We start from the raw sequence: 25,566 nt of genomic DNA, 5'->3' as shown, positions 1-25,566 counted from the left end.
ATGTTGGATCATGTATAGCAGTTGGGCATGCATACTGTTGGGGTCCCCAGACTGCCCCACCCTATGCTGCCCGTACATGAGCCAGAGATAAAGTTATTTCAAAGCCAGAAGTTGATGTTTGTTTAGAGGCCAGTCTGAGTCCATCACCAGCAGATGGCGACATCATGAAGGCCAAAGAGCGGGCTCAGACAGACGACGACTTCAGTCCGGTTCCTCAGCAATGCTCAAGCATCCAGGCTCACTGTCACATTGTTAGCATGAGCTGTGCTCTCCCTGCTATGACTAAAAGCTTTTAAACCATCACCAGGCTCTATGAATGCAGCTGCAGAAATAAAAACAGCTGTGCTTCCATCATCTCACCTCCACATCCTTCCTGCTTCACCTTCAAGTGATCGAGCAGCTGTGAATTTCTGGAATGTTTTCAATCATTAACATGTCTCCCAGCACGAATTTTTCGATGTGTGTTTCCAACTAAACACAGTTTTTAGTCTGTATCCAGTGTGAATGCATCACTCCTATAACTGTGAGATTCAGCTACAGTTTATCACAGGGATCAAATGTTTTTCAGTATCCTTGATCTTACGGAGCCCCGCAAGGGACATGGGAGAAAAAAAAATTACGATGAACTTTTGCGAGATCTCGCAAAACTAACTCAGGATCTCGCAAAAGTTTCATACATCTCCGAAAACGTCAGAGCACTTTTGCAAATATGTGATGTCTTGTAAACCGAGCGGATATCTGACGTTTACACAACTACATTCACGCCTCAAAATATCTTAAAAGTGTATTTTGTGACCCAGAAAGAGTAATATTACAACTAAGTAGCTGCCGCCATTGTTGGAATTCAACTTTTGCGAGATCTCGCAAAAGTTTTGCGAGATCCCGAGTTTGTTTTGCGAGATCTCGCAAAACAAACTCGGGATCAATCTCGCAATAGTTGAATTCCAACAATGGTGGCAGCTACTTAGTTGTAATATTACGGAGCCCCGCAGGGGACATGGGAGAAAAAAAAATTAAGACGGACTTTTGCGAGTTTGTTTTGCGAGATCTCACAAAACTTTTGCGTGAACATTGTTTTCATTTTTGTGAAATCATAGATGGTACAGAAGCCCCAGAGAACTCCATGGAGTACATGGCCTCTGTGCAGAACAACAAGGGTCGCCATGTTTGTGGCAGATTTCTCATCACTGAGGACTTTGTAGTGTCGGCTGCACACTGTGATGACTCGTGAGTAATCAAACATCTTCTGCTTCTGCTTCTCTGACTCATGTCATTAAAACACATTTAGAAAATGTATTGATTACCTCCCATTGATTACTCTTTCAGGAGCCCCACATACGTTATTCTCGGGAACCACAATCTCAAGAATGGCAAACCTCAAAAAATAAGGATTGAAAACAAAACCATCCATGAAAATTATAAAGGTGTTGGACAGGGTGATGACATTATGCTGATTAAAGTAAGGACATATTCACAGTTTAACATGATACATATTTGTGGTCTTATTATTCTAATTGTATTTTTTGTATTATTTTAGGGTCTTTACCTCACAATTTAAAGCACGTTGAGAGAACTGTTGTTGTGATTGGGCGCTGTATAAATAAAATTGATTTGGACTGAAACAGACATTTCTATTTTTACTTTGAGTCTCCAGCTGCCTGAGTAAGTTAAACTGGAACATGGCGTAGAAAAAATTAAGCTTCTACAGGCTGAAATAAACCCTGGTGGCTGAACTGGTGGCTGTAGCTCAGGTGGCAGAGAAGGTCGGTGGTTCAATCCCAGGCTGCTCCAGTCTGCATGCCAAATATCCTTGGGCAAGATACTAACCCCATGTTGCTCTCTGATGCAACCATCGGAGTGTGAATGTGTATGAATGTTAGATACTTAGCACTTAAGCTTAGAAGTGCTTGTGTGAATGGGTGTGATTGGGTGAATGAATTAGCTGTATAAAGCGCTTTGAGTGCTCGGACAGAGTAGAAAAAGCGCTATATAAGAACCAGTCCATTTACCATTTACCAAAACCAAGTGTGTCAGGTGGCTGGATGGGGAAAAACTGAAACTGATGGTAAACATGTTGATGAGCTGAGGGTAGTGGACGTGTCGTCATTCAACGAAAGGTCTGTGAGCCCCAGTGGCCTGGTCTTCCTGCCAATGTTATCTGTGCAGATGGATATGAGACAGACAAAGGATTCTGTCAGGTATGTTTTCAGACATCTCAAAATACCTTCAGTGGATTGACGGGATTGTGAAATCCTGAAAATATGATGAGTAAAACTTTCACTGAAAGTTTGGCTTGTATATTAATGAAATGTCAGCATTTCTGATTCTCTGTCAGTGTAACCAAAATGAAAAGTATTAAATATGATTTCCTTTTTTTAAATGATTGTTTTATTTTGAACATTATAAATAATAAAAATAACAATAAAACACAGTAAACATTAAAAAAATGTGGTAAAACCAATCAATATTTCCCCATCTTACATCATAAATATGCCGTACTTCTTAGGGCAGGGTTCGTATTATGGGTTATTCTTTCTTTTTTGCATCTTTATTTGATCTTCATCATATCGATATGCATCATGGATGTTCTGTTGTTCAGTCGTCCTTTTAATTTAACCATATAAATGTGATAAAGACTGTTCTCATTTACCAACTTACATTAAAAAATAAATACCATCAAAAATTTGTAGAATGTGTCCTTCTACCTGGAAGTTCAGTGAGGTTGATCCACTTGATCATATGACCCATGTCCTGAAAATACACTGTACTTATGATATAAGATTTCTACAAGTAATAAATTACATATGAATTAAAATGACCTATACAGTACTAGCAATACTTACAGTATTTGTGTATTTCCTTTCAAGTACTCAAAATTTAGGTACAACCTAAAATTACTTACACACTACTTAAATGCAACTATTTTTTTTAATGTAAAGTAACTGGCGTTGCAATACTTAAAACATCACGTTGCAATGAATAATTATATACACAATCTACACACTTGAAAATGAGCAGTTAATTAATCATATCCTCATTAATGCTGTTTAATCATTTACAAATCACTGTTTTTCCCCTTCAGCCAGTGGAACAATTACCCACTCAGTGTAAATACACTCTACTCTGTTTTATTGTCATCTTCAGATAACGACAGATGATTATCACCAACCACAATCTTCTCAAAGTTTGCAGAGTCATCTACGCTTAAATATAAATGAAACACATATAAATGTACATCTGTAGTGTTCTGTGTGCAGCATATGTATATTCCAACACATGCACAGTATTTTAAAGTGAGTGGGGAGTGTATTGTGCAAATGATGCTCCTCATTTCTGTTAAACACTGTTGGTGGTGTTTCTTTCAACTACAAAAACAACTGCAAACACCCCGATAAGCCCAACGTCTATATGACATCTCAAAATACCGTCAGTCTACTGACAAGCTAGATAAGTTTTACTTTTGCATTATTGAAATGTAATTTCTGATTGCACTGTAAGTGTGACCAGAAATAAAAAAATAAAAAAATAAAAATATCATTAGACACTTTTTTATTGTCAGCTCGATTTCAACAAGAGTGAAACATTTGTTGATTCAGTCATTTCAATTAAACTGTTTAATAAAGGGTCATTGCGACAAAAGGAAGATTAAAAGAGTACATACTGATGAGGAAATAAAGTCACCAGAGATCACTGGTCTATTGCAAGACTATCACATAGAGAAAGACAACCTTTCACACTCATGTGTGAATTTAAAATCACCCACTAACTTCCCTGCATGGGGATAGAACCCATGCGGGCGTGAGCATCACTTATCACTGTGGTCACATCAGGCCTCACACGTGCAGGGCAAGACTTAGGCACTGTTATCTTGCTGGCCTTGTTGAGAGCAGCCACCCAGTCTCTCATGTCGGTCACATCATTGGCTTGCAGGAAGTACCATCACGAAAGTGCATTGATGACAAAGCAGAACTCTGTCTTGGGCTTTTGCTTCGTTGTAGCTTCACTCACCTTAGAGATGTAGGTTAATTTCAGGCTGCCAGTCTCCACTGGGCAGGTTCTGAGGGTTGTCCAGTTCAAATAGGCTGCACAAACAATCCAGCTTCCGTGTGCTTAAATACACCTGCAACAAAAGGATGTGCATGGGCAGGTGGGGGAATGACTGAAATAAGAGTGGTGTACGTGTCTGTCATTAATGTGTTATAACAATCATCAGTAGTTTTGAAAATAAAAAATATAATTTGCCAATTTGCTCACATGTTAATCATATGTGCTTTTCAATAATCATCATTAATTTTGTAGTTTTACCAGTATTACTGTGAACTGGGTTGAAGCCACACAGTGCCCACAAAATATATCAGAGATCACCACCTAGTGGTTTAATATGAATATTGAGTGTCAGTGACACAGTGTGGCTAGGATCATAAAAGCAAAGATATTTGATTGATTGTTAAATATCTGTGACGGCTGTGTCTGATTTACAGTGATTTTGATTTTTCAGGTGGAGAGTATTTAAATGAGTCAGGCAAATGTGAATTGAAAAGTCTATGACACAAAGTTTCTTGCAAGTTGCACAAAATTTAACATGGAAAAACAAATCCTGTATTCAGCCTGCGGTGGCTGTGATAGCTGCTACTAGAAGAGTTTATTTTTAGGAGGCGAGATGTTATCAGAACAAGTGAGAACTCTCTGTATTGAAACTCTTCACTCAGTCTTCATGCCGAGTGTGTCGGTGAGCCCACTCTTTGCTCCTCACTAACACAGTTTCCATGAAACAGAGCAGAAATAAACCGAGCTCAGCTTCTTTTTCTCAGCGGTGCGCACACAGCGAGCGGCTTCTCTCTGCTGAATCTGTAATTAATACTGTTACTGTGTTAGATTAATGCCTGAATGTTGCCACACCCATGTGGCATGGTAATATTATATCAAAACATACTGATTTTCCTTCAGCCTCCTCTCACTTATCAGAACTGCCTATTTTCAGAGATTACCACTGGACTGAAACCCGAGTTTACACTGGATTATTTTGGTCAGAAGGCCTGAATTTTGCAGCACTTTATTCCTACCTCTGTGCTTACGGTGAGTGTTTGGAACGAGCAAAAGCATCTGGTCTGCTGACCTGAGAGAATGAGGCAGGACATAAGGGTGTAGCAGGTCAGACAGATAAAACAGGGGCACAGCCATTAATAGGAGATAGGAGGCGATTTTGGAACACGGCCATTGTCTCAGTCTCCTTTGTCACGTTCTTCCTCTGTCCTCCCCTGTGTGGTTTCCAGAAAAATCCTTAAGTCTTTATGCAGTCCTTTCTATATGTTGACAATACACACCACACTTTTACTTTTAAGCACTTTTAATCTTAAAAGGCTTCTTTTTCTGTTTTCCACCAATAAATCTTGAAGTTGACCTTGAAGATGGTCAAAGGTGGATGTGAGCCAAATTTAAATGGCTTGTTAAGATGACCCCGCTTCACACCCCTACAATGTTTTAACAGAATTAATTCAACACTTATTGATCTATCATGTTTACAGAATGTATGGCATGTTTCCCTTAGCACTTCAGCTAGACTTTTCCAGTCATCTGATAACTCTGCCCTGCCACAAGGAGCCTGTCTTAGTAGTCTACTATCTTTTGTTTCTTCTACAAATATGCACTCCACATGTTTACACTTTGCTCCACTCTTATACATGTTCCTCGTTTTTCATGAGGTTCACCACACAGTCATTTCCATCCTTTTGGCAAAATCCAGCACCATCAGCAATTCTCTCCTTAACGCAATACCTAATCAACACTTCCTCATTGCCTCTGCTCCCTTCACCTGCACGGATGTTTGCTGCTTCATCCAACTGACTTCAGCATCACGTCTTCAATTTCAATTCTTCCTTCAAGAGACCATGCTCCATAATAATGCCTCCTACAGAAGAGTCGTAGTGCCCTCCTACAGGACAAATCCTGCAACCCTCGCTCCATAAACAGTTCACACAGTGGAAGAAATGGCCCCAAGGAGGCGCTAAATGAAAAGGCATCTCCTTCCTGTTTTTACATTGCTGGACAGATTATGAGCCAAGTACCATAATGTTATTAGTCTTGGTTCAAATATGAAATCAGTAACTCAGTGAGATATTGTTGTTTTGAGCTTTAACAGTGGTGCAAAATGTTTCAACAACCCAGCTTTTTGAAGGTTTAGGCAGGTTTCTGTGCATGTGCTGGTGGTGTACTAAAGTTGTGGTGTAAGACAGAAACTCGCGACCATTAAACAGCCCGTGTGTTTCAGGAAGACAGTGTAGTGTTATAATGATAAACAAGATAATGTAAAGATGACACAAGTCCCCAAAAAAACCAGGATGCGGTTAGAAGTCAAAATGTGATCATCAGATTTGACAGAGCAACTGCTGTGTAAAACCTCCATTTCACACTCGTGCCAACACAACTTCACCTTTTTTGCTGGCATCATGCTCAGTCTTCAAAAAATCCTGCTCCTCCATGTTCTGGCATGTCTCGGACGACTCAGTAAGAACTGCAAGTCTTTCTTATTGTCCTCCGACCATTTAATGGAACGTTAACTTCATTTTGGTTTGCTTTATTTGACTTTTTCCAGCACATGTTATTGCCATCATACATGGAGAAAAAGCCCCGAAGAACTCGATGCAGTACATGGCCTCTTTGCAGAACAAGGAAGGTGAATATGTTTGTGGAGGATTTCTCATCACTGAGGAATTTGTAGTCTCGGCTGCACAATGTAATACAGCGTGAGTAATCAAACATCTTCTGCTGTAAAATCTGACTCATGTCATTAAAACACATTTAGAAAATGTATTGATGTCCTCTCATTGATTACTCTTTCAGCAACCCCACACATGTTGTTCTCGGCAACCACAATCTCAAGAACGGCAATCATCAAAAAATAAAGATTGAAAACAAAATCATCCATGAAAATTATCTATGGGTTGGAGAGGGTGATGACATCATGCTGATTGGAGTAAGTACATGTTCATGTTCACAACAGTTTACATGTTGTGTAATTTCCCCTTGTGGGACAATTAAAGGATTATTCTATGTGGTTTTATTATTCAGATTATATCTAAAGAACTATCGTATGAACACAGATATATTTTTTACTTCATGTTGTGTTTCCAGCTGTCTGAGAAAGTTAAACTGGGCCACGGAGTAGAAATAATTCAAATTCCACCTGCTGAAATAAACCTAAAAGAAAACCAAGTGTGTCAGGTGGCTGGATGGGGAAAAACTAAAACTGATGGTAAATCTGTTGATGAGCTGAGGGTGGTGAACGTTTCTGTCATTACATCAAAGAACTGTGAGGACCAATGGCCTGGTCTTCCTTCCAATGTTATCTGTGCAGGTGGATATGAGACAGACAAAGGATTCTGTCAGGTACAGTGGGGCAAAAAAGTATTTAGTCAGCCACCGATTGTGCAAGTTCCCTCACTTAAAATGATGACAGAGGTCAGTAATTTGCACCAGAGGTACACTTCAACTGTGAGAGACAGAATGTGAAAAAAAAATCCATGAATTCACATGGTAGGATTTGTAAAGAATTTATTCGTAAATCAGGGTGGAAAATAAGTATTTGGTCAATAACAAAAATACAACTCAATACTTTGTAACATAACCTTTGTTGGCAATAACAGAGGTCAAACGTTTACTATAGGTCTTTACCAGGTTTGCACACACAGTAGCTGGTATTTTGGCCCATTCCTCCATGCAGATCTTCTCAAGAGCAGTGATGTTTTGGGGCTGTCGCCGAGCAACACGGACTTTCAACTCCCGCCACAGATTTTCTATGGGGTTGAGGTCTGGAGACTGGCTAGGCCACTCCAGGACTTTCAAATGCTTCTTACGGAGCCACTCCTTTGTTGCCCGGGCGGTGTGTTTTGGATCATTGTCATGTTGGAAGACCCAGCCTCGTTTCATCTTCAAAGTTCTCACTGATGGAAGGAGGTTTTGGCTCAAAATCTCACGATACTTGGCCCCATTCATTCTGTCCTTAACACGGATCAGTCGTCCTGTCCCCTTGGCAGAAAAACAGCCCCATAGCATGATGTTTCCACCCCCATGCTTCACAGTAGGTATGGTGTTCTTGGGATGCAACTCAGTATTCTTCTTCCTCCAAACACGACGAGTTGAGTTTATACCAAAAAGTTCTACTTTGGTTTCATCTGACCACATGACATTCTCCCAGTCCTCTGCTGTATCATCCATGTGCTCTCTGGCAAACTTCAGACGGGCCTGGACATGCACTGGCTTCAGCAGCGGAACACGTCTGGCACTGCGGGATTTGATTCCCTGCCGTTGTAGTGTGTTACTGATGGTGACCTTTGTTACTTTGGTCCCAGCTCTCTGCAGGTCATTCACCAGGTCCCCCCGTGTGGTTCTGGGATCTTTGCTCACCGTTCTCATGATCATTTTGACCCCACGGGATGAGATCTTGCGTGGAGCCCCAGATCGAGGGAGATTATCAGTGGTCTTGTATGTCTTCCATTTTCTGATGATTGCTCCCACAGTTGATTTTTTCACACCAAGCTGCTTGCCTATTGTAGATTCACTCTTCCCAGTCTGGTGCAGGTCTACAATTCTTTTCCTGGTGTCCTTCGAAAGCTCTTTGGTCTTGGCCATGGCGGAGTTTGGAGTCTGACTGGTTGAGGCTGTGGACAGGTGTCTTTTATACAGATGATGAGGTCAAACAGGTGCCATTCATACAGGTAACGAGTGGGGGACAGAAAAGCTTCTTACAGAAGACGTTACAGGTCTGTGAGAGCCAGGGATTTTCCTTGTTTGAGGTGACCAAATACTTATTTTCCACCCTGATTTACAAATAAATTCTTTACAAATCCTACCATGTGAATTCATGGATTTTTTTTTCACATTCTGTCTCTCACAGTTGAAGTGTACCTCTGGTGCAAATTACTGACCTCTGTCATCATTTTAAGTGGGGGAACTTGCACAATCGGTGGCTGACTAAATACTTTTTTGCCCCACTGTATGTGTTCTGTCCTTTCAGTTTAAACAGGTTTCATGTTCATATATCTTAAAAACATAAACACAATGAGTATAAACTGATAAATTAAAATTCTTCCTCCTCACAGGGAGATTCTGGTGGTCCTCTGGTGTGTCATGGGTTTGCTGTTGGTGTTGTTTCTTTCAACTACAATACTAACTGCAATTACCCCAATAAACCCAACGTCTATACGGACATCTCAAAATACCGTCAGTGGATCGACGAGGTTGAAAAAAAGTTTCAGAAAACATTTTTTTGTGTAAAAGATTTAAAATAAAAAGGTTTTTCTTTTCACTATTGAAATGTGAGAATTTCTGATTCTTTCATCTGTTTAACCAAAAACAAAAATGCAAACATTATCTCACACTCAATCTGTCATTTCTTTCTGTAACAGCCAAAAGGCTGAATTTTTTATATTATTTCTGCCTTTGTAGTGGACCACGCTTCAGTTTGCCTGTGACAAAAGACATATTTGCATCCTTGTATGTTTTTTGCTTCTCAAAATTTTAATTCAGTTTTTTCCAATTAAACTGAAGTTCAGTGTCAAAAGAAGTAATCAAATTCAGACTTGAACAGCTCTTCTGGTACAGCTTTATCATTTTTACTTTTTTTTTTAATCGGTAAATTATATTCATAATATAATTTTAAGTCTGCAGGTGTTACCATGGATACAGGTCAATGACTGTAGAGCCACATTCTTCTAGCAGAAAATGAGAAAATATGTTTCATAACATTTCATTTTTTATATTCCTTGTTTGTTGCTCTATGAATGATGAACAGAAGCGTACTACAGTAAAGCTCAAAAACATGCTGGATTCAGGGAATGACTACTTTTTGGTATTTAAGTAATATGAGGATTTTGTCGGCTTACTGTCAGCTCCAACATGTGCTCGGTGGAGATTCTGTTTGTTTTTACCTTAAATGCATTACACAATACTTGTCCTCGCTCTCACAAGTCACCACCCGATGTTTGTGGAGAGGGGTGATTATTGGCAAAAAGACATAAGATTTGAGGGTAATAGTAGAATGACCTGGTTTGCAGTGGCTTGATTTTTAAAAAAAATACTGCACACACCTGTGCTGGAAGATTTTATCAAACATTATAACAACTTCATCTACTGAAACAGCATGCTCTAGTGGTTCAACAGAGACCCATACAAATGCAGGGCAATGAGGCTCAAACAGCAACACAAAAGGTTTCATTTATGTGCACTATATCTTACTACAGCTGGAGTACAGATTTATGAGGATAAGGATAATGAATAATAAATTCACATTAATGCTGCAGATGCTGTATGAATGATAATTCAACAGATGAAAAGCTCTGAGTGTACGTGCAGTTCTGCTAACCACAGTAATAGTTTCATAAGTGTGAGTGTAGAGCATTGACTCTTAATCTCAACACAAATGCAAATAAGTGTATAAAGTTACACAATATACTTATAAAAAAGAGTCCAAACCTCCAAATTCTACCAACTACATTAGAATGAAATTGCGTTGATATAATCATATAGATATGAGAAGCTCTACTCAACCCAAAAGAGTCATAAACTGGCTGTTAAGCCGGCAGGAGCCAACCCAAATGCAGACTCACAGGCAGGACTTTAACTCAAAAAACACAGCTCTTATTGCTGGATATGAATAGAGGTTGAAAGAGTACTAAAATATTCTACTCAAGTAAAAGTAATATTACTTTGATGAAATTTTACTCAAGTACAAGTAAAATTACCTGTCTAAAAATTTACTCAAGTAAAAGTAAAAAGTAGCTAATTTAAAATGTACTCAGAGTAAAGGTTAAATAGTTACTTTTTTTTGACAGCAGGAGAACAATGGGATACAAATCTCAAAGTAGTTGTTTTTTAATTAAAAGAAAAACAAATTAAAGTGCAATGGCAGTTAAACTGGGTAATGGTCACAAGTATTGTTGGTCAAGTTACTTGAAAAAAGTAAGTAATCCCGTTACTTTACTGATTACTTATTTTCAAAAGTAATTAGTTATTTAGTTACTTAGTTACTTTTTAAAAACATGATCTACAACCTGAATAGGTAATAAAGCGATAGATCTTTCAGCCCAATTCTACTTTTTCTGCATAATCCATCATATAAAATGTAATTAAATTACACGCCTGCCTGCAGAATAGATACGTCTCAAAGGCATGACCAGGTGATTGAGAACAGCTGTGGGAGTCAGTTTCCGCCTACACCACACCCCGAAACCCACTGCTCCACCCCTCCCCTGCAGCTGAGCCACAAACCACTCCCACTGCACCGTCTCCTTCACTGACAATGTCAACCTCTGCTGAGAACACACACAGTCATTCAGACACGATGGTATACATCCACATAGACTTGGAGCAAAACTTCTTTCCCCAAACATCTCATACTCTATTATCCACTTAGGTACCATCACAGCAGGTGAAGTCAATTCATCACAGTCATCACTCACTCAGTCTGACCAACCCGGGTACTACTGACATCATTTGGGTCCTAAATAGTGGAGATAGGACCCCAAGTAAACATTATGAATCCCATATTGAGAGCTCTTCCTTCCTTATAATAAGGAACCACATATTTTTTGATCCCTTGAACTTGAATATAACTTTCCCAAATCATAATAATTAACAACATCATTATAAATAACAACAGACCAACAACAGAGAGTGATCAAAATCTGCTGATGCTACCATCACTCCCAACACTTCTTAATGTCAGACCATTAGCAAATAACAACAGGGCTCATAACACAGGGCTTGTTAAATATCACCCGCTAACCATAGTTTTGGATATTACACAAAAACAGGAGGGACGGTGGGATCGCTCTGATCTTATTATCACATCCTCACACATCACAAACTTACGTTGCTCATTAACGCACACTTTTTATGGAATGACCACTTGTCTGCTGGTAATCTGGAGCAGAAAAGCTCAGGTGCCTTGCCCACGTTTCTCCCTGCCCATAGTCTTTCTCATACAAAACGGTGGGGTGACCTCTACTGGCCACTCTAACAAACTACAGGTGAACTCACAACTGAACAGAATAAAACCGTAACTATGGGGCCTTTTGTACAAAAAAGATCATGTAAATTGCCAAACATGAAAACTCACGTCGCATAAATAATGTGGTTAGAAGGTGTTACTTCCTTTTTTAACTCTTATGCTACGTTCCTGTAGCCCTAGACTGGGGCGTGACAGAAAGTAAATTAAGATTGATTGTAATCATACTTGTCAGTGAGACAAACTGCTGTATAAAAGGTTCACCTAGACACTCAAACACATGGTAACTATTTCGCTGGCATCATGCTCGGTCTGCAGAAAAGCCTGCTCCTTCATCTTCTGGCATGCCTCGGAAACCTCGGTAAGAAAGCTTTGTTATTATTCTCTGATCATTTAATATGGCATTAACTACATTTTCTTTCGTTTGTTCTTTTACTTTTTTCAGCGCATGGAAGTCACATCATAAATGGTAAAAAAGCCCCAGAGAACTCGATGCAGTACATGACCTCTGTGCGGGACTACAACGGTCACCATGTTTGTGGAGGATTTCTCATCACTGAAGACTTTGTAGTTTCAGCTGCACACTGTGATGAGCCGTGAGTAATCAGACATATTTTCCTGTAATCTCTGACTCATGTCACTGAAATGCATTTAGAAAATGTGTTGATTTCCTTTCATTGATCACTCCTTCAGCAACCCCACACACGTTGTTCTCGGCAACCACAATCTCAAGAATGGCAATCATCAAAAAATAAGGATTGAAAAAAAAATCATCCATGAAAATTATAAAAGTGTTGGACTGGGTGATGACATCATGCTGATTAAAGTAAGTACATGTTCATGTTCACAACAGTTTTACATGACATATTTGCGGTCTTATTATTCTAAGTACATTGCAACAAAAGAGCAATTATAAGAAAACTGGCATTTTTACTTTATGTTGTTTGTCTCCAGTTGTCTGAGAAAACTCATCTAGGCCACATGGTACAAACAATTCAGCTTCCACCTGAAGAAATACACCTTCGAGAAAACCAAGTGTGTCAGGTGGCTGGATGGGGAAAAACTAAAACTGATAATAATAAACCTGCTGACGAGCTGATGGTGGTGGACGTGTCTGTCATTGACAAACAAGTCTGTGAGGACCAGTGGGGTAGTCTTCCTGCCAACGTTGTCTGTGCAGGTGGATATGGCACAGACAAAGGATTCTGTCAGGTATGTGTTCTGTTTTCACCCAAAGTTAAACTTGTGTTCCATCAACAAAAGAATAATTTTTTTTAAATAGAAAAATTGAAATCTTTGCTCCTCACAGGGAGATTCTGGGGGACCTCTGGTGTGTCAAGGGTTAGCTGTTGGCATTGTTTCTTATAACCACAATGGTATCTGCAATTACCCAGATAAGCCCAACGTCTACACCGACATCACCAAATACCTTCAATGGATCAACAAAACTGTGACTGGCAGAAACAGTTTGGTGTAAAAGTTCGGCTTTTGCATACTGAAACTTAAACATTTTGAAGTGGTTTTCTCTGCTTGCTTTGTCATCGTGACCACAAAATGGAAATAAAAATGCTTCTGACAAGCCGCAGTCTCATTTCCTTTATTTCAGTGTCATTGCAAACATATGCGTTAACAAAACAAACAAGAAACTCAGATACTATGTGAAATGACTTTTTGTCAAGTGAATGTTAGATAAGCTAATATCAAGGCTATCACCATTATCCCTTCAACTTCCTGTTTTCACAAAACTACAGTGATGCTGTTACTGCTAGCTGACCAGAGTAGCGGTCAAAGAGGCTCTTCAGGTTGTTTTGTTGCTTTCATTTATTTATTATCAACAACAATATAAAATTATGCACAAAATGAACTACTAATGTAAAAATATGTGTTTTTATTTATATATTTGTATTATATAAATATTCTTTTATTTATTCACTCCACATAAAATGTAAAAAAAAAAATTATAAAATACAAAAAACAACTATTTACAATTCAACTTTTAACTATTTAAATTTTCAGATTTTTCCTTTTAAACAAATTTAAAAGGAAACAACACAAGATACTGCAAACCTTTCTAATGTGACGATGTTGTCTCTTGTTGTTGCTCCGGGCTCTCGTTCTCTCTCTCTCTCCCTCCTGCTCTTTTCGTGTGCTACTGCTGTTGCGAGTGTAACAAGAGGGCAAGAGAAAGAGAAATAAAAAACCCATGGCTCCCAATAAGGAGCCGGCTCACATCGTTCACTTCAAAGGGCCGGCTCTAAGAGCCATTTCGTTTGCGAACGACCCATCGCTAGAGAGTAGCAGTGACCACAGTCCCTGTCAGAATAAGTCACTATAAAATATTATTGAATAATAATAATTCACCAATTGATGAACAATATAAAATTCTATTATATTTGAAATCATTTTTTCTCTTATACAAAGACTACCTGATTCATGCAGACAAATACCACACCAAAATATATACTAACAGAAAATATCACTTAAGCGAAAATAGTGTCTCATCACAGAGATAACATACATCATATTCAACTACATCTGGAACCTGTTTCTGACTTTTCTGAAAACATTTAAAAAGGGTTTTTTTTAGTTTATTTTTTCTTTTATGTATTTATTTATTATTTAACAAATTATTTATGCATAATAGGTACTGAGCTTTAAATTACTGGACCTCAATAACTTCAGATAATTATTTAATAGTGATGTGAAAAGCAAAACCTCTCCGTGAATCGTTACCTTATCGTGGTGGAGGGGTTTGTGTGTCCCAGGGATCCCAGGAGCTATGTTGTCTGGGGGCTTTTGCCCCCTGGTAGGGTCTCCCATGGCAAATTGGTCCTGGGTGAGGGACCAGACAAAGAGCGATTCAGAAGACCCTTATGAGAAAAACATCGAGGGAACAGTTTACCGTGCCCGGGATAGGGTTACCGGGGCCCCGCCCTGGAGCCAGGCCCGGGGAGGGTGCCCGAGGGTGAGCATCTGGTGGCCGGGCCTTAGTCCATGGGGCCCGACCGGGCCCAGCCCGAAAAGGGGACATGGGCATCCCCGGCTACCAAGACTGGCAATTGGGACATGGAATGTCACCTCTTTGGTGCTGAAGGAGCCTGAGTTAGTGTGTGAGGTTGAGCGGTACCGGCTAGATATTGTCGAGCTCACCTCCACGCATGGCTTGGGCTCTGGAACCTGGAGAGGGGCTGGACTCTGTCTCAGTCTGGAGTTGCCCCAGGTGAGAGGTGGCGGGCTGGGGGTGGGTATTCTATTATCCCCTCGGCTTGCTGCCGGTACGTTGGGGTTCTTCCCGGTGAATGAGAGGGTTTGTTCCCTGCGCCTTAGGGCCGGGGAACAGGTCCTGACTGCCATCTGCGCTTATGCGCCGAGTGGCAGTTCAGAATACCCAGCCTTCTTAGAGTCCCTGGGTGGGGTGCTGGAAGGTGCTCTACCTGATCACCACCTGGTGGTGAGTTAGGATCAGGTGGTGGGGGAGGACACTGGACAGACCTAACGAGTAGTGAGGGTGTGCTGGGAACGCCTAGCAGAGGCCCCGGTCCGCGAGATCTTCAACGCACAACTCCAGCAGATCTTCAACAGCATTCCGAGGGAGATTACGGACATTGAGTCAGAATGGACCGTGTTTAGCATCTCCATTGCTGAAGCTGCTGCATTGAGCTGTGGCCGCAAGATGGTTGGTGCCTGTTGTGGTGGTAATCCCCGAACCAAATAGTGGACACCAGAGGTGAAGGGAGCCACCAGGCTGAAGAAGGAGTCCTATCGGGCTTGGTTAACCTGTGGGACTTTGTAGGCAGCTGACAGGTACCGACAGGCCAAGGGGAATGCAGATCGGGCAGTGGCTGAAGCAAAAACTCGGGTGTGTGAGGAGTTCGGAGAGGCCATGGACAAAGACTTTCGGACTGCCTTGAAGAGATTCTGGCAAACTGTCAGGCGTCTCAGAAGGGGAAAGCAGTGCTTTACCTGCACTGTGTATAGTGCTGGCGGAGCGCTGCTGACTTCAACTGAGAAAATTGTCAGGCAGTGGAAGGAATACTTTGAGGACCTCCATAATCTCATTGACACGTCTTCTAAAGAGAAAGCAGAGTCTGGGGATGAGGGGGATGACCCGCCAATTTCCGGGGGCGAGGTCACTGAGGCAGTTAAACAACTCCTTGGTGGCAGAGCCCCTGGTGTTGATGAGGTCCGCCCCGAGTTCCTGAAAGCTCTGGACATTGTAGGGCTGTCCTGGTTGACACACCTCTACAATGTTGCGTGGAGATCAGGGGCAGTATCCCTGGACTGGCAGACCGGGGTGGTGGTCCCCATCTTTAAGAAGGGGGACCGGAGGGTGTGTTCCAACTACAAGGGGATCACACTCCTCAGCCTCCCTTTTGTTTGTCCAGTTTGTTTGAGTTTGTCCGCTAGGCGAACGTCAGATACAGGAGGAACAATGCGGTATTCGTCCTGGTCGTGGAACACTGGAACAGCTCTTTATCCTCTCAAGGATACTGGAGGGTGCATGGGAGTTTGCCCAACCAGTCTACATGTGTTTTGTGGACTTGGAGAAGGCATTCGACCGTGTCCCTTGGGGTGTCCTGTGGGAGGTGCTGCGGTTCGCATCCAAGTGTGAAGCAGCGGGAATGAGGATCAGCACCATCAAATCTGAGGCCATGGTTCTCAGCCGGAAAAGGGTGGAGTGCCCACTCTGGGTCGGGGATGAGTTCTTGCCCCAAGTGGAGGAGTTCAAGTATCTTGGGGTCTTGTTCGCGAGTGATGGGAGAAGGGAGCCAGAGATCAACAAACGGATTGGTGCTGCGTCCGCAGTGCTGCGGACACTTCACCGGTCTGTCGTGGTGAAGAGTGAGCTGAGTGTAAAAGCGAAGCTCTCAATTTACCGGTCGATCTACGTCCCTACCCTCACCTATGGTCACAAGCTGTGGGTAGTGACCGAAAGAACGAGATCGCGTTTACAAGCGGCGGAAATGAGCTTCCTCCGAAGGGTGGCTGGCCTCTCCCTTAAAGGTAGGGTGAGAAGTTCGGCCATCCGGGAGGGGCTCAGAGTAGAGCCGCTGCTCCTCCACATCGAAAGGAGCCAGCTGAGGTGGCTCGGGCATCTGAAAAGGATTCCTCCTGGGCGCCACCTGGGTGAGGTGTTCCGGGCATGTCCCACCGGGAGGAGGCCCCGGGGGGCAGACCCAGGACACGCTGGAGAGATTATATCTCTCGGCTGGCCTGGGAACGCCTTTGTGTTCCCCCGGATAAGCTGGAGGAGGTGGCTGGGGAGAGGGAGGTCAGGGCTTCTCTGCTTAGGCTGCTGCCCCCGTGACCCGGCCCCGGATAAAGCGGAAGAAGATGGATGGATGGTGAAGAGCAAAAGTGAGGTCAGAGATCAAATGTGATAGCCCATACACCAGTATCTTCTCCTAAACGTTTCCAGTACAAACAAAGGGAGCAGAATTATAAGCAGAGTTTTAAAGATAAAAGTCATTTTATAAAAGTTTGACCTTTTTTGACCTTAAAGAAGAGGCCAGCATTCCCAGGAATTTCTATATATCATTGCCTATATGTTCTCAATACAAACAGTGACAGTAATGATCATATATAACATTATTGTCACTTCAACCTTCAGACAGTTTCTATTAACCTTGAAGGAGAGGTCAGAAGTCACCAAGATGACGGCTGAGATGCAGGTTTCATTACTGAGATGATTCACGAGTGTATCACTGAGTGTGTATGTGAAAGCTGCTTCATCTGCTTTGTTAAGAAACTCATTTTAGTTCATTACACATTATCCAAAAGTGTCAGTACAAGTTAGCATTTTTCTGTTTTGGGGTTTTTTCTTTTTCTTTGCCTGTCCCGGCACTGTGGCAATCAGAATTATTGTGGGAAGGCCAAGAGAAATGCCCAACCGGTTCACTTGATTGATCTTTATTATTATTATTTATGTATTTATTTATATTTATTTATTTGTTTATTTTAAGTTTTAAGTTATTGCAAATGGAAAAGACATGACTGGGGGACTGAAAAGGGGAAAAACGCAGAGAAGAGAATTTCAAGAAAAGGAGAGGGAAAGAAAAATAGAGGGCAAGAGGGACAGTGAGAAAGGAGACTAAAAATCAGCTGGATCACCTGCTGGAAGAAAAAGAAGAAACCAAGAGAAATAAAGAGAACAACACAATGGGGAGACCACAGCATCAACCTGGATAAGTTGATGCTCACGCACCTGTGCACGTGAAAGTGCTTGTATTCAAAAGGTTCATGTGAGAGTGATAACTTAAGATTATCATTTGTACTTAGAAAAATATAATCATTTATGCTTAGAGACATATAATTGTTTGTATGTTGATAAAATATGTCATCCTTATTTAGGTCTGCTAAGGTTCTGTGTGCACTGTGTGCACCATGGGAGGGGAGGACGTTCCCCTCCCTTCTGCTGTTTTGGCATACCTCATACACATGTTAAGTTCATGGGAAGGTCACATCTTGTTTGGTGATATATGGTATGGCAGAACACACACTCTATATCTTTTCAGTTACAACAGTCTTTTGTCTTAGTTGCGCTGCTGCAAGGAGGACTCCCACTATTCTCCCGGGAGGCTCCTGGCACCGGTCATCTTGGGAGTTTCATCTCTTTGCAGATAACATAGTAAAACATTGTTAGGCCTGGCTGAGCAGTTTTCACAAGCTCATATTTTGACACACACACACACACACACACACAAACTATGCATATTCATGTAATCACTGTTGTCAGTAAAAGTAGCTGTACGGGGAGTCCGTCCGAGGTTGAAGGAGTTCAAGTGAAAGGAACAGCATTTGACCCTGGTCGGCTTCCCTTGCGAGTGAACTCACAAAGAGCTCTGTCTTGTGTCTTGTTTTGCTGCTGCGGTTGGTTGTCTTACGTTCCAGCAGGGTTTGTGCTTAGATAAACCCAACAGTTCCTCCATCGAACTATCTAATAGTGGGTGTGGGGAGCCATAGCCCTGCCCCCCAAGACATGAAGCAGGCATGGATGAGATCCAGCCCCCAGACATCTAGAGGCCCCCAGAGCACGAGAGCCCTGGGAGGACCAGGAGGGGCAGCTGTGCCACCAACCTAGAAAAGAGCTGAGGAGAGCCCCCACCGTTCCCGCGGGCTCTGCTCTGTGCTAGAGTGGACTGAGCTGCGAGCCTAATTTTCAAATATTAATATTCATGTAAACTCTGAAGTGATATTAAGGTGTTTTACGATCACAGTTTAAGGTATATTTGGTGTTTGAACTATTTAAATAGGCAGCTAAGCGTTTGTAGAGGGAGTATTATGATTCCTAACCACTGTGAACAAGTTTAACAGATGGTTTCTCCTAAAAGCTTGGGTATTAATTAATGAATTAACTAATAGGCACAGACGTTTACTCTGCTGTGTGAAAATAATAACATTTTTAAGTTATCTAAGTGGCTTATATATCACGTTTAACAGACGTGATATACAGACGTCTCTGAAAACGTCGCAGCACTTTTGCAAATATGTAATGTTTTGATAAATCGAGCAGATATTTGAAGTTTACACAACTACATCCTCGCCTGAGAAAATCTTAAAAGTTTATTTTGTGACACAGAAAGAGTTATAGGAGTCATATATAACTCCAGTTTCCATTGTTGGACACTGGAATTGGCTGCGTCGCGCTATGAATTCTGGGATAGGTTGGGCCATGAAGAATACACCCGACCCATCCTTCAAATCTGGGGAAATGGAGGCCGCATTTGTCGGCCGCATTTGTCAGAGTCTTCAAATTTGAACGGTCTTCATTGCGTCACTGTAATGTAATCGGCCTACAAATGCGGCCTCCGAAGGATGCAGCCCCTGAATTTGGACACAGCTACGATACCGGAGACTGCTTCTTCTTCTTCTGCGTATAATGGCAGCTGGCATCCTTGTAGATGCATTGCTGCAATCTTCTGTTTCAATCCATTGTTACTCTTTTAAATTCTACTACTTATCCCTGCGTCTTTCAGGATTTTATAAAGCTTCAAACGACACGTTGACTATTAAATAAGTCGTTGACTATCCCAGCTGTCTTAGGGTGAGAAGCAGGGTACACCCTGGACAAGTCACCAGTCTGTCGCACGTCTCTCTCTATTCTCTATTTCTGCTATCCATTGATGGCAATCAGCGAGGCTGTACTGAAGACCAGTGTTGTCATCTATTCTCCTCCAGTTGATCAGCTACCTGATGGTGGTAACCAGGCCTCACTGTTTCATGTTTCCATGTCTATGCTTCGTACTTACCATTTCCTCTTTGTTTCTTTGTGCCTCCAGTAACCTTGTCAAGTCACTGCTCAACTCACCTGCAGCTCAGTAATCTGCACACCGGCCTCCACGGCAAGATTCACTTTATTCACTTTGTGTCTCAATTGTGGAAACCTAAACAACCCACTGTTCTCACTTGCCTGTCCTCTTGCCCGCCATCTTCTCAGGATCATTCACTCATTCATTCACTCTCTCACCAAAAGTTCATATAGTTTTATATATAAGATCATATAAAACCCAGATTTAATTTCATTTTTTCTAAAATGTAAAATGATGAAATGAAGGACAAAACGTAGATTAATGTGACAGACTGTGTTGCAATGCAGTCAGTGAAAAGGTTCCAGAGCAACCAAAGATAGCGTGATTGACTAAGCTGCATCTTTGCTCCAATTAAGGATGTGGTAAAAGAAGTCAAGATAAGTGTTGACATGTTTAGCATCTAGTGATAAGATTGCCCACTGTTGTTCTTATCTTTTTGTATCTTCCTTTAACATTAACTAGTAATAACTTTCTGAACCTCTTCACAAATAAAATTTTAACCATTGGAGAAAAAATTACTCATAACCATCTCACAGACAAAACATTATGCACAGCTACTTTCAGTACCATTGATATTCATTTAGAGTACTTTTCTCCAATTGATCTTTCTGAGTTAACTTTAGTAATCCTCCAAACCATCGGCATGCCTTTTAGACCCTATTCCTACAAGGCTGCTCAAAGAAGTCCTACCATTAATTAATGCTTCAGTCTTTTTTAATTAAAAAAAAATGTCACGGATAAGTCTAAAAAAAACACAAAAAAAAAAACACAATGGTGGTCTAGTACTACCAAGTATTCTTACTCTTGATGGCATTACCTTGGCCTCCAGTAACACTGTGAGGAACCTTGGAGTCATTTTTGACCAGGATATTAAATATATTAAACACATACGTTGGACTGCTTTCCTCCATTTGTGCAATATCTCTAAAATTAGAAATATCCTGTCTCAGTGGGATGCTGAAAAACTAGTTCATGCATTTATTACTTCTAGGCTAGAATACTGTAATTCATTATTATCAGGAAGTCCTAAAAACTCCCTGAATAGCCTTCAGCTAATCCAGAAGTTTTGAAAGTTTTTCCTTCCCACTGTTGCCAAAGCGCTTGCTCATAGGGAGTTATATTTTTATACATATATTATCTTTACTTTACATTATAAAGCGCCTTGACACAACTGCTGTTCTGATTTGGTGCAATATAAATAAAACTGAAGCTAACTAAGTTACATAAAGCTGGTGGTCACCAAACACTGACTTTATTTAACTGTTAAAAAATCTTAATGCTCATTAAAAAATCTTAGGACATTTTTACCACAATGTAATAAGGCTGTACATGTATAAGCCTCTATCTGTCAAAGCATCTTATCACTTATATGAAAACACCAAGATTAAAGAGGAAAGTCCCACCCATTCATGTTATCTGAGTGTATCGGGTGGCATTGCAGCAGATTTAAACAAAAGTTTAAATAACTAACTATTTTTAATTTTCTATTAAACCCCAGTTTCATTTTGTTGCTTCAAGGTACGAGCTAAACAAGCTGTCATTTTTGTCCACCCAGAGAAAACAGAAATAAGGACTCTCAGTAAGCAGAAGAGTAGAAGTAGCTCACTTATCTTCTAAATTCAAGTCTTTTGGTAAGAAAGGGGCGTATATAATATTCCGTGTTTATTCTAAAACTTGAAGTCTGTGTTTTGGAAAGCTGCAAAACCACATTCATCAAAGGATGTTACTGCAAACTGTGATAAAATCATGTTCTTGCGAGGCGCATACTCTGCATTAGTTTGTACTTATTTGTGTTCTGATATGCCTCAGATGATAATAAGTAGCAGCACATCAGCACTTTTTTTCTGGCCCACCAATGTGTAAATATGAACGTTTTAACTTGAGCTTTTCTCTAATTACATTTGCACTTGGACCACCGCTCTATATGACCCAAGTGCACAACTGAAGCTACATTTGTATTAAGTAGTCAGATATAAAAATCACTTTTCACGGCTCCACACTGAAAATAATTTGAGTTATATATTTCTCCTTTTTTCACTTTTTAAAACTTTCAAATTACATGCATATTTATTATTTTTGTTTTATTGTTGATACCATGTCATATAATCTACTGATGATCTTGGATTTTAACGTATTCAGCTATCCTACACGAGCAGGTCTTAACATAAAGAAGTTTGAGCTGTGAAGAAGAAATGCAGAGAGAGAGAACAAGAGCAAGAGAGGCAGCATGGCTGACGCAAAGTGCTGTACATGTTCCAGTGTACAGCACTTTGTGCTTTATAAAGAAAATGCCGATGATGATGATGGCCCGTCGTGGTAGATTTGAACCCAAGCTTCTGCAGCTGTCAGGGTTCCTGGCCCAGCATTTTCAGTTTACACTCTCTCACAGTGTAGTTTTCCATGTGTTTCCGGTTTGTTTAGTTCTACTTCCTGTGTTATTAGTCAGATTTAGTTCAGCTGTGTACTTATCTGTTTCTAATCATCATCATCCTATGTATTTAAGTCCTTAGTTTCCTCCAGTTTGTTGTCTTGTCACCCTCAATCCCACATGTGATTCCAGTTCAGCCATTCATTAGTTTCATGTTCTGTTCATCCTGTCATCACAATAAACACCATCCAAGTGCTTCACCAGCCTGCGGGTCCTGCGTTTGGGTCCTCTCTTCTCCACATCCACACACCAACGTGACACCTGCTGAACTCAGTGAGCTACGCTACCTCATATCTTCTACTTTGTGTGCTTTTTGCATTTACACTTAGCTAAATAACAGTAGTTTAGGCCATTTAAAACAACAAAGTGTTATTTCTGGTGCTGGTACACAGTACTTACTATTTACTTAAAACACCTAGTCAAGAAACTATATATACATAAATTTAAATGATTCATGGCTCTGGAGAGATTTAATTGTTTTGTTTTTGTTTGGTTGTTGTTGTTTTTTTGTTCATTTGAGCTCTGTCTGTCTACAAATCTCTAAGGAAGTCCAGGCAAACAAAATCATCTGAAAAAAATATTAAAATTAAGTGTCATGTGGCTTAGTGGCTGAAGACTAGAATTGATGACAGAAGTGTTGACCAACTGAGGGCAGCTGAAATGTCTGTAAGAAGAAATTGCCTGGTCTCCTATTACAAGTATTATTTGTACTTTTGGATAAACAAATAAAGGAAACCTTTAAATATACATATTTTTAGTTATCAGTTAACTTGTTTGTACTTGAAAGATTGTAGTAACACCTTTTTTCTTTTCACAAAATAAATTATTGGCCTACAGCCTTCGAGTGTTCCTAATTTTTTGCTGCTTGGTTCCATACAAGGCTTACAATTTGATTTTTGTCTGATGACCTTTGAAAGCACCTTGGGGCAACTGTTATTGTGATTTGGTGTTGTATAAATTAAATTAAATTAAATTGAATTGAAATAACAATAATAAATTATAATAATAATGACCTATGTTCATAATGGGATGATTCTTTTCCTGGATTAAAACAAGAGACCTGCACAGTAAGAAGACTCAATAAGCAGCTCTCCTCAGACCGATGCACACCTGGCTCCCTCTAATGGTCAAAGAACAAAACAAATACTTCTGTGACAAGGCATAAAAAAAGAAAAATGCATGATAGTCTAAATGACTGAAAGCAGCAAAAACTCAAAAATCTAACAGAAACAAAAATACGAACACTGGAAAAAATGAAAAAATGGAAACATATGAAGCTCATGTGTAAGTATTTGTACTTTGTTACTTCCCACCTCTGTTGTCAGCACATAGAAAGTAGCGTAGAGAGCGGCAGAGAGAGGGCGACACAGTCTTTAATCTTTAAATAAAGATTTAAAATATCATCTCATATTTGACCTCTGACCTCTCTTTCAAGGTAAATAGACATTTAAATGTTAAAGTGATAATAATGTTGTACAGAGCCATTTAAAACTATGTTTATCACTGCCATTGTTTATATTGAGAACATATAGGCACGTAAGATTGATATACAGGAATTCTACATATTACATTACATTAGAACGTTGACCTCGTCTTTAAGGTCAAATAAAGTCAAACTTTTATATCTTTAAAACTGCTTATAATTCTGCTCACTTTGTCTGTGCTAGAAACATTTAGGCGATGATGCTGGTGTGTGGGAATTCTAAATGTCACATTATAGTTTACATCCAAATGTCACATTTGACCTCTGACCTCACTTTTACTTTTCATATTTGCCTTTCTTTCAAGTCGACCCTAAAATGTGTTAGATAGTTAAAGGAAATAGTTTTCTAAAGATCAGTACCTGTTATCCATTATCCGCTCCTACATAATGTCTGTGTAATCACATTGAACATCTGTCATGCTACATGACACATCAATAAATAACAATAATAATACAATAATCAGTAATAATACCAGCATCACCTCTACTGTTGTACTACTATGAATAGTAACAATAATACTGATAACAAAAACGAATAAATCAGTGAAGATAAATAATGATATTAATGAAAATATGAATGGAAATATGTTTCAAGAAGGCTGCTAAAAGATTTGTGAAAAAGAATGACCCTGGTAAATGGACTGGTTCTTTACACAGTTAGCCTCACCCCTTCACAAATGTTTAATATGCTTTTTCTATGTAAGTGTCTATCCAACATTTACACACATTCATACTCTATGCTCTTCGTCGGAGTTGCAACTTGGAGTTAGTATCTTGCCCAAGGATATTTGGCATGTGGACTGGAGCACCCAGGGATCGAACCACCAACCTTCGCAGATGACTTCCTCTAACCCCTGAGCTTCAGCCACCAAGGAGGCGTCATTATTGGGCAGGTCAACAGTGCTTTTGTTCTTTATTACACCTCAGCTGTAAAAGACTGGTCATACACAGACAGAGAGCTGGAAGAAATGTGTATGGAGGTGTGGACCCGCTCCTGAAATTCTGATATATTAGCTCCAGTTTCATCTTTTATATGATTTTTTATATGGTGTGAAATTATCTAGACTATTCAGAACCCCTTTAGAACCCCACTGTATATTCATAGAAATATATAATATGTGCATAGAAATATTAAGAAAGATTAAGCCACGGTGATGGGAAACATCAGTGATAATTGTAACTGCACCAGCTGTTTTATAATTACTTTGTTTGAGAACCAATTTGGACTGAATTGCTGATATTCCCTTACTGTAACTGAACTGCTATTTGCCTATCGAGGTTTTGCATCTGATGTCATGCACACAGCACTCGGCTGCCCGCTATTGGACGTGATAACCATTAG

General features: G+C 40.4%; 2 protein-coding genes across 4 annotated transcripts; both read left to right on the top strand.

Moving 5' to 3' along the window:
* The first annotated feature begins 970 nt into the window (after positions 1 to 970).
* LOC146491104 (trypsin-like) lies at positions 971 to 9,567 on the top strand. Of its 3 annotated transcripts, XM_085151992.1 has the most exons (5): positions 6,134 to 6,504; positions 6,593 to 6,743; positions 6,841 to 6,973; positions 7,132 to 7,386; positions 9,099 to 9,567. In XM_085151992.1, exons 1-5 carry the CDS (start codon positions 6,447 to 6,449, stop codon positions 9,285 to 9,287), a joined length of 786 nt encoding a protein of 261 aa, XP_085008118.1. In that variant the 5' UTR covers positions 6,134 to 6,446; the 3' UTR covers positions 9,288 to 9,567. The 3 variants fall into 3 exon arrangements, with proteins under 3 accessions (XP_085008117.1, XP_085008116.1, XP_085008118.1); XM_085151991.1 differs by lacking the exons at positions 6,134 to 6,504; positions 6,593 to 6,743; positions 6,841 to 6,973 and adding exons at positions 971 to 1,227; positions 1,327 to 1,459; XM_085151990.1 differs by lacking the exons at positions 6,134 to 6,504; positions 6,593 to 6,743 and adding an exon at positions 983 to 1,227.
* Positions 9,568 to 12,160: 2,593 nt separating this feature from the next.
* LOC146491103 (granzyme B-like) lies at positions 12,161 to 13,611 on the top strand. Its single transcript, XM_085151995.1, has 5 exons — positions 12,161 to 12,365; positions 12,450 to 12,600; positions 12,698 to 12,830; positions 12,959 to 13,216; positions 13,314 to 13,611. Exons 1-5 carry the CDS (start codon positions 12,308 to 12,310, stop codon positions 13,479 to 13,481), a joined length of 768 nt encoding a protein of 255 aa, XP_085008121.1. The 5' UTR covers positions 12,161 to 12,307; the 3' UTR covers positions 13,482 to 13,611.
* Positions 13,612 to 25,566: the final 11,955 nt, after the last annotated feature.

This window comes from Neolamprologus multifasciatus, chromosome 23, assembly GCF_963576455.1.
Source record: "Neolamprologus multifasciatus chromosome 23, fNeoMul1.2, whole genome shotgun sequence".
Taxonomy (NCBI): Eukaryota; Metazoa; Chordata; class Actinopteri; order Cichliformes; family Cichlidae; genus Neolamprologus; species Neolamprologus multifasciatus.
Note: the sequence above shows the minus strand (reverse complement) of the source record. Positions and strands in the feature narration are given on the sequence as shown.